Here is a 14,038-nt window from a genome sequence, read left to right as displayed (position 1 = left end):
AGAAGGTTCCAATCTATTGGGATAGAATCAAACAAAGGGAAGGTTTGCTCATGCTGGGTGAGATGATTGAACCATAAATAGCTCCTTTACTCACCATAACTTCGAATCCATTCGGACATCATTTCCGCAGACATGGTCTGTTCCATACAGAAGATAACAAGGAAATTTTCAGACAAATAAAAAAGTAGATACAATGCCTATGCACATATTTTTATTTATTCATATTTTCTTTTTCTTTTACTTGGCCTGTAGTAGGTTGAAAACAAAACACGATTGGATCCACTCGGTCAAAATGTTTGGGTCCATGATCTACCTATACAGGGGACATAAAACAAAACACGGTAAAACAACTGTAAAACACTCGGTAAAAACATTTATTTTTGTATTTTTGTGTTTTTCTTTGTTTTTGTAATTTTTACAAATTTTGGACAGATCTTGGACAAGGGGTTGAGAGCAAAGTCTGCCCCTGCGGTCTATGAAATGGGAGGACACCCCTAGAAAGATTGAATTTGATTAAGGTTTAGATAAAGATTTAACCCTGATCTTGAGATCACAAAATGGACAGAGGTCCGACACTTTTTCCGTTTAAATTTCCTATATTATAGGTTTTTTAGTAAGTCTCTCAATGGGCAACCTCTCTCTGCGTGTGGCTAAAAAACTACATAAGGGACTCTGGGAATTTCACCTTAGATAAGTAATTATGAGATTTTACATGATGTGCATGTAATGTTTTTTTAGGATGATCCAAAGTGTCCATTTGTTGGGCCACAACATAAATAGGTTGCACCGTGTAAATCATCTCCATAAGTTGATCCTAACCCTCTGATCTATAATGGGATTGCCCATTAGATTGGGGGCTTAGTATCATCCTATGGAGATCATTTACTCTGTGTAGAACATGAAATGTATATAGTGAGTCCCACCCATTAGAACACGAGGTGTAATTAATGGCCCCTATATAGAAATAGGAGGTGTAAAATGTGGGCTCCACCTTATGCATGGTTTAGGGGGAGATGATTGCCCCACATATCAAAACTTGAAGGGCAAAATGGTGGGCCCCAACATGCTAGAACAACCATTTTCTGCCCCCCAAAAGTAGATTCCTGGCTCCGCCCCTACACCCAAATATGAGATTACTTCAAGAAGAGGGTGACTTATTAGATGACCCAGGTAGATACATGAGATTGGTTGGTAAGCTTATATATATCACAGTCACTCGGCCAGACATCTCCTTTGATGTTGGCGATGTCAGCCAGTATATGAGCTCACCTCGCACTTCACACTGGGCAGCCGTCCTTGAAATTCTTCGATACTTGAAGAGTTCTCCAGGAAAAGGTTTGTTGTTTAATAAGTGTGGGCATCAGAAAATAGAAGGGTACACAGATGCAGATTGGGCAGGATCTCCAGCTGACAGGAGATCTGCTACAGGATATTGTACCTTCGTAAGAGGTAACCTTGTGTCATGGCGAAGTAAGAAGCATGCCGTTATATCTAAATCCAGTGCAGAGGTCGAATATAGAGCCATGGCTCACACGAGTGGAGAGCTTATTTGGTGACACTCCCTTTTGTCAAAGATCAGTTTTCCTCCATCATATCCTTCTCAGTTATATTGTGACAACAAAGCTGCGATCAACATTGCCACAAATCCGGTCTTCCATGAGAGGACCAAACACATTGTGGTCGTTTGCCACTTTATCCGGCATAGGATTCAGAAAGGGGAGATATGCACAGTGTTTACTAGATCTGTGGATCAATTAGCTAATATGTTGACCAAGCCATTAAACCGAGCTAAATTGAGTGATATTTGTAGCAAGCTAGGAATGTTTGACAATTACCTTCCAGCTTGAGGGGGAGTGTTAGATATACATGTGTGTCATGTAAATGCCTAAGGGCATATTGGTTATATGTAATTTATCTCTTTATATAAATATATGAGTGAGGGGAGCTTGTCCCTAACTCACTTTTCTCCTCTTCATCTTCTCTCCAACAAACCCATCTAAGCCTTATTTTCTATTTCTCCCACGTCCTTACATTTACTTTTCTCTACTGCTTTCTTCCACTCTCTAATATTCTCTACTACTTTCTTCTATACTAATTTCTACTAAACTACTACTTCCAAGCTTCTACTCCTAAGGCTTCAAAGTACTACACTAATACTCTCTTCTACTCCAAAGGCTTCAAGTATTAAGTAGCATAGATAACCTTTATTCTACTCTCTACTACTGTCTTCTACTCCAAAGGTTTCAAGTGTCTTCTACTCCAAAGGTTTCAAGTGAAGTGAAGGCTTCTACTCCAAAGGAAAACTTCTACTCCATTTCTTCTCAATGCACAATAGTACCCCCCAGTAACTTCATATACATTTTACATATTCAAAAGAGGTACCCATGTATACCTTACTTTTATTCTGTTTCACTTGAATTAAATTTAAAAAACTTGAGTTTGGGACCTTATGGAGGAGCCTCCTATATTGGTTTTACACCTGCTAGATCGGATGACCTGGCATGGGCTTATGGAATGGTGGTCCTGAGTCAACGAAAAAAGTAATTTGCACTTTTTTGTGATAAAGTTTTGTCGGGTGGAGGTATAACTCGATTAAAGGAACATCTAGTAGGTGTTCCTGGTGAAGTAACATCATGTAAAAAGGTAAATCCTTATGTCAAATGGAGAATGGGGCAACTCTTAGAAGAGAAGAAGAAAGAAAAAGCTAGGAAAATGCAGTTAGAGGCTTATAGCAAAGGTAGGTAATCTGTATGGAAAACCACAACAGATGTTGATATAATTAGCTCACCCACGAGTCGTCGTAAGGGAAAAGAAGTTGCAGCAGAAGCAAGAGGGAAGAGAAAAAAGAAGAGTATCGCCGGGGGTTGGAACAATTTTTGCACGACGAACAACCCTTGGATCCCAGCCAAGTCTCATAGATGAAATTCTCATACAACTTTCAATTTCCCAGAGGGAAATGGTAGTTCTCTAATCAAGGAAAACCATGAAACCATCATGTGATGTGGTATGTCCAATTTGATAATCAAAACTCAATCTCACACATCTGCTCTTATGTTTTATTTTGTAGAATTCTTGAAAGCTTCTTATGCTCTTTACAAAGATCATAAAGCCAATTTGACTAATTTTCCCAATTCTTGGGACCATCATATATGATATCATGTTTCTAATTCTGTTTATTTTCTTTATTTATATTTTATATTTAATTTCATATTAATATCAGAAGTAGAGTTTAGTAGAAAGAATTCTACAATTTGTTTGCCTTTCATAGTCTTAGCTTTAGGAATGCATTCTAGATAGATACATAGATCTTCATATATTGGTTGATGGCTTTGACACCCTTCTCATAAAACATTTTTGCACAAATTGCTTCATTTAAAACTGCTTCTTTTCCATCTGATAGGTTATTCTTCCATTTGAAGATATTCATGAGGTATGTACTTCTTATCTTGGTCTTTGAGCTAAATGAATTGTCTTTACACTTAAATTCAAAGGAACACCACATATTATTGTTGATATTTCTGACCACATATAATTGTTAATGCAGATTAAAAGGAGCCAACATGCATTCATCAATCCCGCTATTACTATAATTCTTCGTATGGGCTCTGGTGGACATGGTGTACCACCTTTGGGAAGTCCAGATGGTTAGTGGTTAATTTACTATTACAAGCCTTCTTGAAATTTTTATGCACTTTCCCTTTTCTATTGTGATATCAATTCTAGTAGGAAGCTAAGTTTGTAGTCTATGTTTTTCGGAATTCAAGTTCTCAAGCATATGATAGTTGGGGGAATTATGAGATGTTGTACATGTATCAAAAGTTAATTCAAGAATGCCAGAAATTATGAGATATTTGTGCATGTTTTTTGCATTCAATTTTTCTTCTAGGCATGTAACATCTCAGTGTTCCTCCGGTTTATGTCTTCTATTTTGGGACTATGTGCAGTAGTTTTTTACTAATATTGTTAGAATAAGCTTATGTAGCCTAAGGGCATTATAGTCTTTTCATATTCTTTTCATAATAAATATATGTGTGTTAGGGCAACGTGGCTAACACATAACATTTCATTCTTTAATATCTCTGTTAACATGATATCAGAGCCCTAGGGTTCTTCGATGCCCTAGGGAACACTGTCACCGCCGCCGCCGCCTCCATCCTTCTTTCTGTGCCGTCCCCTCCCAACCCTGTTCCTCTCTTCTCTTTTTTTTTTCCTGCGCCTATAACAATAATCACAAGAGTATTTGAACGGAGGTGCAATCGAAATTAAGTAGTATCAAAACAGTAATCAAAGCTAGTATCGAAACATAAGTCAAAGCCAGAAAGGGTGTTCAGAATATCAGAACAATAGTCATTGCCAAAGGGTGTTCAGACTTCAGAATACAAAGTCCAGAATGCAAACTCCACTTCGAGATCATCGGCATGGTCCATAAGACGTGTTATTGCTTACACCGACCGTCCACAGTGTTAGAACTAGTTCCTCAAAGTTCAGATACAAGTCGACAAAGCCAGCATTTTATCCCACTGACGGGCCAGAAGTTCTAGTGTACTACCCCCACGGCGGTTCTGGAGTTGCCAATTGATTTACCCCCATATGGCAGGGTCCAGAAATAACCCAAGCCTCCTCCAAAGTATCCAGATAGCAGATGCAAAGTCCAGAGTCCAAAACAGATATTTTCCAGAGGTTCAGATATCATATTAAAGGTTCATAACGAACTAGAACTACCAGAGTAGTGGCGGTAACAAAGAAAAAAAAGTGTTAAGTACAAACAGATGTTGTTTCATAGGGTTCCAAAATAGGCATGCTAGACCCAACATAGTTTCAAAGATAATGTAGAGACAAAGGAAAGGTACACAAATCTACTAGTCAATGGTGCGCAAGATCAAATCAAACCCTCGCCAACCCCACCCTTCGCAGCCGCTTCTTCTTTCTGCCGCCCGCCGCTCCCAGTCTTGCCGTTCCCTCTTCGAGCTACCAAGAGCACCGCGCGTCGCCCCACGTATTCTACTCTCCCGCAGGAACCCTACGCTGAACCTCCCACCCACCCACCACAAAGTTTCCAGGCCGGAAATATTTTTCTTGGATTTTTTATTTGCACCCCCCAAATTTTCCCCTAAAAATCTTTTCCCAGACTCGTTCTGCACCCCCCATCCCTCCGGATTTTCCTGAAAATTGGATTTGCCCCCCCTCCCCCCCCCCACCAAATAACTCCCCCGGAAATTTTTTTTCCTTGACCCCCCGCCGCTCCCCAACCCAAAAGTTTCTTCTTCTGGCCCCTCAATTCCTAGGTTTCCATGTAAGCCTCCACTGGATTTTTTTCCTCCTAGGTCTATGATTTGCCCCCGCCACACCCCCAATTTCGTCCTTTCCTGCCGGCCCTCATAACTTTGATTTTTGCCTGATGACTTGAGCTTTGTCTCTATGTTTCGTTGTAGTTCCACAAGTATGGGGCTTCGTGCTTGTTCTTTCGGAGTCCTTCCTCCGCTGGATGTTTGTGGTTTTTCCCTCTGATTGTTTGTCTTCGTGGTGACTTGCTTGCCTATATTTGGCTGGCCTTTCTTTGGATGTCTGTGATTGTTGAGTTTTGGTGTTTATTATGGCCTTGCCATCAACTTCTTCCACCGGTTCAGTTCCGTTCCCGGTGACCTCTATGACATCAATTAAGTTGGATGGTGCTAATTACCCTGCCTGGAGTCGTTCTGTTTCTCTCTATCTGCGAGGTCAGGGCAGGTTACGTTTCATTACTACGGATCCTCCGAATCCCAAAGATGCTGGGTATGATAAGTGGAGTCAGGAGGATGCCCAGCTCCAGTCTCTTCTCTGTCAGAGTATGAAAACAAAGATTGCGAGCCACATGCTATTTTTGGCGACATCACGAGCTGTCTGGTTGCGTGCTGAGACACTCTATTCTGGCAGCAACAATCTCATGCGGATTACTGATGTTTACAGTGACTTCTTTCGTAACTCGCGTGGTGATAAGACCGTCGCTGAGTACTCTTCGGACTTTGTTGGTCTCTGTGAGCAGATTGATATTTATCATCCACCGGCCACCGACCTGATGGTATTGGCTCAACAGAAGAATTAGCTACGTACTACTTGTTTTTTGGATGGCTTAGGGCCTGAGTTTGTCCCCCTTCGGCAACAGATCCTTGGGTTAGGCATGCTCCCATCTTTGGATGAGATCTTTTCTCGCATTCAGCGCCCTCTACGTATTGATCCGGCTATCTCTGTTGCTGGTGACCAGTCCGCCTTTGCTTCCCAGTCTGGTTCCTTTCGGGGCACTCGTGGTTGGGGTCGTGGTCGCGGTCGTCGCAGCCAGGGCCGTGGCTTTAGCCGAGATTCAGGGCGAGGCTGGAGGTCGTGGCTCACGTTATTGCACTCATTGTGACATGGAGGGTCACACTATTGATTTCTGCTACGATATGCATCCCGAGCTGCGTCCCACTCAAGCCACCCACTTCGCTTCTGAGACACCTGTTGCACCCACTCCCCCTACCTCAGACACCATGGTCGTCTCTCGGACTGAGTATGAGTCACTTTTGCTCCTACAGGAGAAATGGAAACAACCGGCTACTCAACTTGCCACTGAAGGTACCAACCCATCTTGCTCCCTTAGCCACTCCGATTTATGGCTCATTGATTCTGGTGCCTCTATCATATGACCGGTAACAGTAAACTTCTTAGTTCCTTTACTTCTTGTGCTCCTACTAAGATGCTCACCTTGGCCAATGGGACTCGATGTCCTATTTCAGGTACTGGACTGTTACAGCCACATCCCACTTATCCCTGTCATCTGTACTCTCTGTTCCTACTTTTCCCTGCAATCTGCTTTCTGTTAGTCAGCTTACTAATCGCCTTAACTGTTCAGTAACATTCTTTCCGTCTCGTTGTGTTTTTCAGGACCTTGCGACTGGGAAGAAGATTGGCTCAAGGCATGAGACAGAAGGCCTATACTACCGGATGATGTTATCACTCCCACGACATTTAGTACCTCAGCAGATTCCTTTATGTGGCACTGCCGGCTCGATCATCCTTCTCTTGATCGTCTGCAGCGTTCTTCAGTTGTTTCTGGTGTTATTAGTCCTGTCAGTATGGAAAACACCATCGTGTTTCCTATCAGTCTCGTTCTGTTAGTCGTGTCAGTAGTCCTTTTGAATTAGTGCATTCTGATGTTTGGGGTCTATGTCGTACTCCGTCTATGTTTGGTGGGAAGTACTTTGTTATTTTTTTTTGATGATTTTTCCAGGATGACCTGGCTTTATATAATAAAGGATCGTTCTGAGGTGTTTTCTACATTTTGTTTATTTTATGCTGAAATTACAAATCAATACTCATGTTCCCTTAAATGTTTATGTACTGATAATGCCCGTGAGTATTTTCTGATCGGCATGGTTTTTAGGAGTTTCTTTCTACTCGTACTCCGTCTATGTTTGGTGGGGTCCATTCTGATGTTTGGGGTCCATGTCGTACTCCGTCTATGTTTGGTGGGAAGTACTTTGTTGTTTTTGTTGATGATTTTTCCAGGATGACCTAACTTTATATAATAAAGGATCGTTTTGAGGTGTTTTCTACATTTTGTTTATTTTATGCTGAAATTACAAATCAATACTCATGTTCCCTTAAATGTTTATGTACTGATAATGCCCGTGAGTATTTTCTGATCGGCATGGTTTTTAGGAGTTTCTTTCTACTCGTGGAATTATTCATCAGTTGTCTTGTGCTCACACTTCACAACAAAATGGTGTTGCCAAGCGGAAAATATGGTCTCTAGTAGATATAGCTCGCACCATTCTGTATCACATGCATGTTCCCAAATCCTTTTGGGCTGATGCTATGCTTATAGCTTGCTTTCTGGCTAATCGTCTCCCCTCTTCAGTTCTTAGCAATCGGTCCCCTTTCTCGGTTTGACACCCTTCTGGGGATCCGTTTCCGTTACCTCCCAAGGTGTTTGGGTGTGTTTACTTTGTTCAGGATCTCACCCCAGGACTTGATAAATTGGCCCCAAGGACAATCAAGTGTGTTTTCCTGGGTTATTCACGAACCCAAAAGGGTTACCGATGCTACAGTCCTCAGCTTCGCCGCACATTTATCAGTGCTGATGTCTCTTTTTTTGAGGATACTCCCCATTTTTTTGCTCTTTTTCTTTACCGGTATCTCCTTCTACGTTGCCATTGCCGGTTCCGGTTCCAAGTTTGCCACTGGATCAGGTCCAGCGTCCCTTACGGGTATATACTCGCAAGCATTCTACTATTTCAGTTGAACCTTCATGTCCTGCCATCTCCTCTCAGCAAGCAGGTCCGTCTTTACACTCATCCTTTGATGATTCTCCTGATGCCCCCATTGCGAGCCGTACTCGTTCTTGTACCACTCATCACTCTATTTCTGATGCGGTAAGTTATACTCAGTTATCTCCTTCGTATACCGCATTTATCTCATCTTTGTCCTCGATTTCTATTCTTCGCACTGCTCGTGAGGCTATGCTTGATTTAGGATGGCGAACAACTATGGAGGCTGAGATGGATGTTTTGGCCAAAAATCAGACATGGCTGTTGGTTTCCCTTCCTCTTGGTGCTCAGGTAGTTGGTTGTAAGTGGGTGGTCACCGTCAAATACTTACCTGATGGCTCTGTTGAAAGGTTAAAAGCTCGTTTTATTACAAAGGGCTTTAGTTAGACTTATGGGATCGATTAGGTAGAGACATTCTCTCCAGTGGCAAAGATTCCGTCCATCCGTGTATTGATTTCTTTGGCCGTGAATCAGTGTTGGCCACAATATCAGTTGGATATCAAGAATGCATTCCTCCATGGTGACTTGCAAGAGGAGGTGTATATGGAGCAACCACCTGGGTTTGTTGCTCAGGGGGAGTTGCAGCATACCGTCTGTAAGCTTAGAAAGGCGATTTATGGTCTAAAACAATCTCCTCGTGCTTGGTTTGAGAGATTTAGTGAGGCCATCCTACGATTTGGTATGAAACAATGTGCTGTAGACCATTCTGTGTTCAGTTCTCGAAGCAAGGATGGTCTGATTCTCCTGGTTGTATATGTTGATGACATTGTTATTACAGGGAATGACAAAACAGGAATACAACGCCTCAAAGATTTCCTTAAGAATGAATTCAGCACAAAAGACCTTGGTGTTATGAGATACTTCTTAGGCATTGAAATGGCATATTCACGAAGAGGGTTTTTGTCCCAAAAGATGTATGCTCTTGATATTTTGGAAGAAACAGGTCTTCTAGGGGCAAAACCTGCACAGACTCCTATGAATCCGAATGTCAAGCTTTCACCTGATCAGGGGGAGCCTCTAGAAGATCCTGGTCGATACAGACGGTTAGTAGGACGGTTGATCTATCTCTCAGTCACTCGTTTGGACATTGCATATGCGGTTGGTGTGGTTAGCTAGTATATGAGTGCGCCTCGGACATGACATTGGTCAGCTATGATTCAGATAGTGAAGTATCTGAAGAAAGCTCCTGGGAAAGGTCTTCTCTTCCGGAAGCATAAGCTGCATAACCATTTGAGAATTGAGGGATACTCTGATGCAGACTGGGCCGGATCTCCTGCTGACCGGCGATCTACATAGTTGGAAATCTAGTATCTTGGAAAACTAAGAAGCATGACGTTGTGTCACGATCCAGTGCAGAAGCAGAATATAGGGCCATGCGCGGCCGGATCTCCTGCTGACCGACGATCTACATAGGTGGAAATCTAGTATCTTGGAAAAGTAAGAAGCAGGACGTTGTGTCACGATCCAGTGCAGAAGCAGAATACAGGGCCATGGCTTACGCAAGCTGTGAATTAATTTGGCTACGATCGTTCATGTCAGAGATTGGATTCTCATACTCCTCACCTGCGTCCCTCTATTGTGACAACGAGTCAGCCATTCACGTAGCTATGAATCCGGTATTTCACGAACGAACTAAGCATATAGAAGTGGATTGTCACTTTATTCGTCACAGGATTCAGACAGGCCAAATTCAAACCGAGTTCACTCGAACGAATGATCATATTGCAGACATGTTTATCAAGCCGTTGAATGGAGTTCGATTGAGTGATTTATGTAACAAGCTGGGCATGTATGACATTCATACTCCAGCTTGAGGGGGAGTGTTAGAATAAGCTTATGTAGCCTAAGGGCATGATAGTCTTTTCATATTCTTTTCATAATAGATATATGTGTGTGTGTTAGGGCAACGTGGCTAACACATAACATTTCATTCTCTAATATCTCTGTTAACAAATAAAAATAGAGAAATTAGAAAAACTTAGAACATTCTGAAGTAATACATAAATGCTCATTTTACTAGACCAACTATCCCTCAAATCTGACTAGCATGAAACCAACTATCGAGTATCCAAATAAGTTCTCAAACCAAAAATACAAATATAATTTATACAAAATATAACTCCAATTTTTCCATATGTTCAACACAAACCCTCCCCTTCATCTACTTTATCTCCTCAAACAAAAAATGCAAATATAATTTATACAAAATAGAACTCCAAGTTTTTCATATCTTCAACACAAAAAGTCAGACTCGAAACCCTCCCTCTTCATCTACATCATGACCCCTCCAAATCCTTCTCCCAACACATCATCGTCGTCGTCGTCGTCCACATTCTCCATTATTGTATTCCAGCAGAAACACTTGGTTTCTCCATTTATTGCTATCCAAGCTCATTCTTCCCAAGAAGATGTAAATCCTTTGTCATCCACTGTTGCATGGCATTGATCTTCTCAATGATGATGACCATTCTTTAGACATGCCATTTTTCAAGACCGGACTAATGATAGGTTGCCGCGATAATGACTCCAATGATGATCCCCAAAGTTTTGTCTCCTTGAGTGAACCAATCATTACCTCTTTTACGGCACGGAAAACAAGCAAACCTCTAACTAACCATGTGGACATAAGATGCATTTCGAACCCACGCGAGCTTGTCAAAAGCTGGTTACCAACCAAGCTCCGGGCTTGCCAAACTAAGATCCAGGAGATCAAACCTAGAAAACCCAGAAAAAATCCAGTTTTTTTACCATCATCCTGCCTTGCGATTACTCTTAATCGCTGACCCCCCTCTTAATCGCATCTTGCGATTAACTCATCCTGGATAATTGCAGGTTGTGATTAAATGTAATTGCAACAGAGCAACTTAATCGCAACATTGCCAAAAATTTAATTCCACATAGAAACTCGAGCCATTTTGCCTTGTTTTCCGGGCCTTTAAATTGGTAGGTGGAAGTGGCATTTAAGGAGAGGCTTCCTGGGTCCCCAAGAACATTTGTGTGGGCCATCTTAGGTCCCTTTAGTGTCTTTGGGCCTCTAACCAAGCCGCAGGACGTCGGCACTCTGCCTGAATCCCGTCGGAACGCTGAGTCGGAGCGGCGCCCACCTTCGCCGGAGGAGAGTTGGGGGATTTCTCAATCCCTAGGTACTTTTGGTTTTTCTTACTTCCTTTGATTCTTAGTTGGTGTGTAATTTTCTTAACTAGTAGAGATTAAGTAGCTTGGAGGTCAACTATGGGATTTGGGGATCCTTTGGCCCCAAGTTCCATAGTTAAAGGCTCCAACCGTATCTAGCATTAGTAAGGTTCCTTCTTCACTCATTCTCCTCCTCTACCCCGTGCCCTACCATAGGTCGTGGGGGATAGAACTCGTGGCTTTAATTGCCATTAGGATGGAGAGAACGGAAGACATCCCAATTAGAGGTCCATTGTGAGGTTTTGAATTGTTTAGTGTGTATGGAGACCATCCTATGGCCAAAAGCCCAAAACTATGTATAATCTGATACGTGTTGCTCACATGACCCATAAAATAGAGTAATATTTGTTGGTGCCAGTCAGTTATCAGGGATTCTAATGTAATTAAATTTCTAATAATTTATGTCATATTTTCTTAAAAAAATATTATTGGTTTTATTGGTGCTATAAAACACGGAGGTATAAGCCAAGGTGTTCCATTCTCTCATGAGGTGAGTCAATTAGCCTCACAATTTTTTAAATTAAAAATTTAGAAAAATAGAAATATTTAAGAAAATAGCAAAAAGTATAAATTTAAAAGAAAATAAGCATAAATCATCATTCAATTAAGAATAAAATATCAACCTCAAACATCTAAAAATGCATTACATTCTAAATTCTCGATACTTCATTCCATGACCTGTTCCGCCCTGGTGATGCTTGAGGTAATTTACACCTCCAATGCATCATTGATTACATAATTAACAATGGAAATGTCCCCTAAGTTGATCTCCAATTGTTTCCCATGCATATATCTGTGCAAAATCGTTTCCTTTCCACCATATCATAACCACGCTACAATCCAAAATGCACCAATATAGCCTAAAACAGCTTAATAAGCTCCTGATAACTCAAAAAAAAAAAAAAAAAACCACACACAAAAGAAAAGGAAAAAGGTGAACTTTGTTGGAGACATGAAGGTAGAGGGGTAAAAAGGTGAGGCATGGGGATTTTCTACTTACTGTTACAAGAATGGCCAGGAAACCCAATAGGAAAGTTTTTGCCACCTAGGATGATCATTCTCATACTTGGATGTCCATGCAATTGCAATTTAAAATTAACTCAATAATGCATTCTTTAAAACTCTAAGTAATTTGATTGACTGATTGCATTCACCTGCTTCAAAATCCGATCAAAGAAAATATAAAAAGAAAAATTACTTGGCTCAACTTGTCACGGTTATTGATCCCCATACTCAACTCAACTCAACTAAGTGTCCCATACTAGTTGGGGTCGGCTAATGAATCCTTGAGAAAATTTTCATGAAGAAGGTGAAAGAATCTACACGGCTCAAATTGAGTAAGTCTTATCTTTGCACTAGTTGGGTTTGTCTACATGGATCATTTTCTTCCATTCTCTCCTATCCAAGGTAATGTTCTTTGTTATGTTCCTAGCCGTCAAGTCTCTCCTCACTGTTTCTACCCAAGTTGTTTTCGGTCTGCCCCAAGGTTGTCAGGGCGGGAATTGAAAGGGGGATTCGATTCGGGATTCGAAAGCGGGAATCGAAGGCTCCGGGGATGGTTGGGAGCGGGAATCGTAGGTTCGCCGGGGAGTCGCTGGGGATTCGCCGGTAGTCGCTGGGGAGTTGGGAATCGGCAAGGATTCGTCGGGGATTCGCCTGGGAATCACGGTTCACAAAATTGGGAATCGGGGTTCTGACGAATCCGAACCGCGTTTTGGGGAATCGGGATTCCCCAGTCCAGGGAACGAATCCTGCTTCCTTGGTCTGCCCCTTCCTCTTTTTACTCCATCAACTTGGCACGAGTCACTTCTTCTCACTAGAGCATCCAAAGGCCTATGTTGGATATGCCCAAACCATCTTAAGCGGTGCTCTCTCATCTTCTCCTCAATTGGTGCCACCCCCACCTTTTTACGGATATCTATGGTTACTGATCCCCATTGGCAAATCAAAATCATTTGTTGGACCTTAATGTTCCTAAACTTATTAGTCAATTTCATATTGATTGTCATCATCAAGTATCAATATACTAATGACTTCCATTGGCCCTTCAGTGATCTCTCTACCCCTTGAGAAAGCAATGTTGAAAAAGAATGTTTACTTAAGTAATCCACTGCACATGTAGGGCTTGTGACATCGTGCATCCCACCTTTTGTTGATTACACTCACATAGGGCATGTATTAGACTCTGTATGTTTCCAACTTGCTTCTATGGCCTCCTTAGTCTTCCCATAGCAAGCTTATCTCAGCCGCCTACAAGGAAAAAGTAACTCTTACTAATGGTTTCTTGCCCGTCAAAATGCTCTTACAGTTGGACCAAATCCCTACCATTTGTGAAATGCTACCTCATCAAGTTCATCACCCATCAATGGCTATAAATCGTATTAGTTGTTTTTTGTGCTCTTCTGATGATATTTGCTACTATCAGGAAGTGGCTAAGTTCTTTTAAATCAAGTATTTATTGTGTCGCGCAAGTGGTCCAATGAAACTTACATAATTTTGTTTTTACTTTTTACCAGCAATTATATCAAATTTCACTATTACTTCTAAATTGCATGATTTTTTAA

At 41.5% G+C, this 14,038-nt stretch overlaps 1 protein-coding gene across 3 annotated transcripts in view; it reads left to right on the top strand.

Moving 5' to 3' along the window:
• The window catches only part of LOC143861080 (BAG-associated GRAM protein 1-like), a 77,544-nt gene that overhangs the window by 36,506 nt on the left and 27,000 nt on the right, over positions 1-14,038 (top strand). For all 3 annotated transcript variants that reach the window (XM_077371974.1, XM_077371973.1, XM_077371975.1), the window contains exons 9-10: positions 3,401-3,430; positions 3,545-3,644. In XM_077371974.1, the coding sequence (XP_077228089.1) occupies positions 3,401-3,430; positions 3,545-3,644 (130 nt within the window). The remainder of the gene's footprint in view (positions 1-3,400; positions 3,431-3,544; positions 3,645-14,038) is intronic.

The sequence above is a fragment of the Tasmannia lanceolata genome, unplaced genomic scaffold (assembly GCF_043159265.1).
Source record: "Tasmannia lanceolata isolate RefF3 unplaced genomic scaffold, GAP_Taslan_0.1 ptg000037l, whole genome shotgun sequence".
Taxonomy (NCBI): Eukaryota; Viridiplantae; Streptophyta; class Magnoliopsida; order Canellales; family Winteraceae; genus Tasmannia; species Tasmannia lanceolata.
The sequence above is the reverse complement of the archived record's forward strand: the minus strand, read 5'-3'. Positions and strand labels throughout refer to the sequence as shown.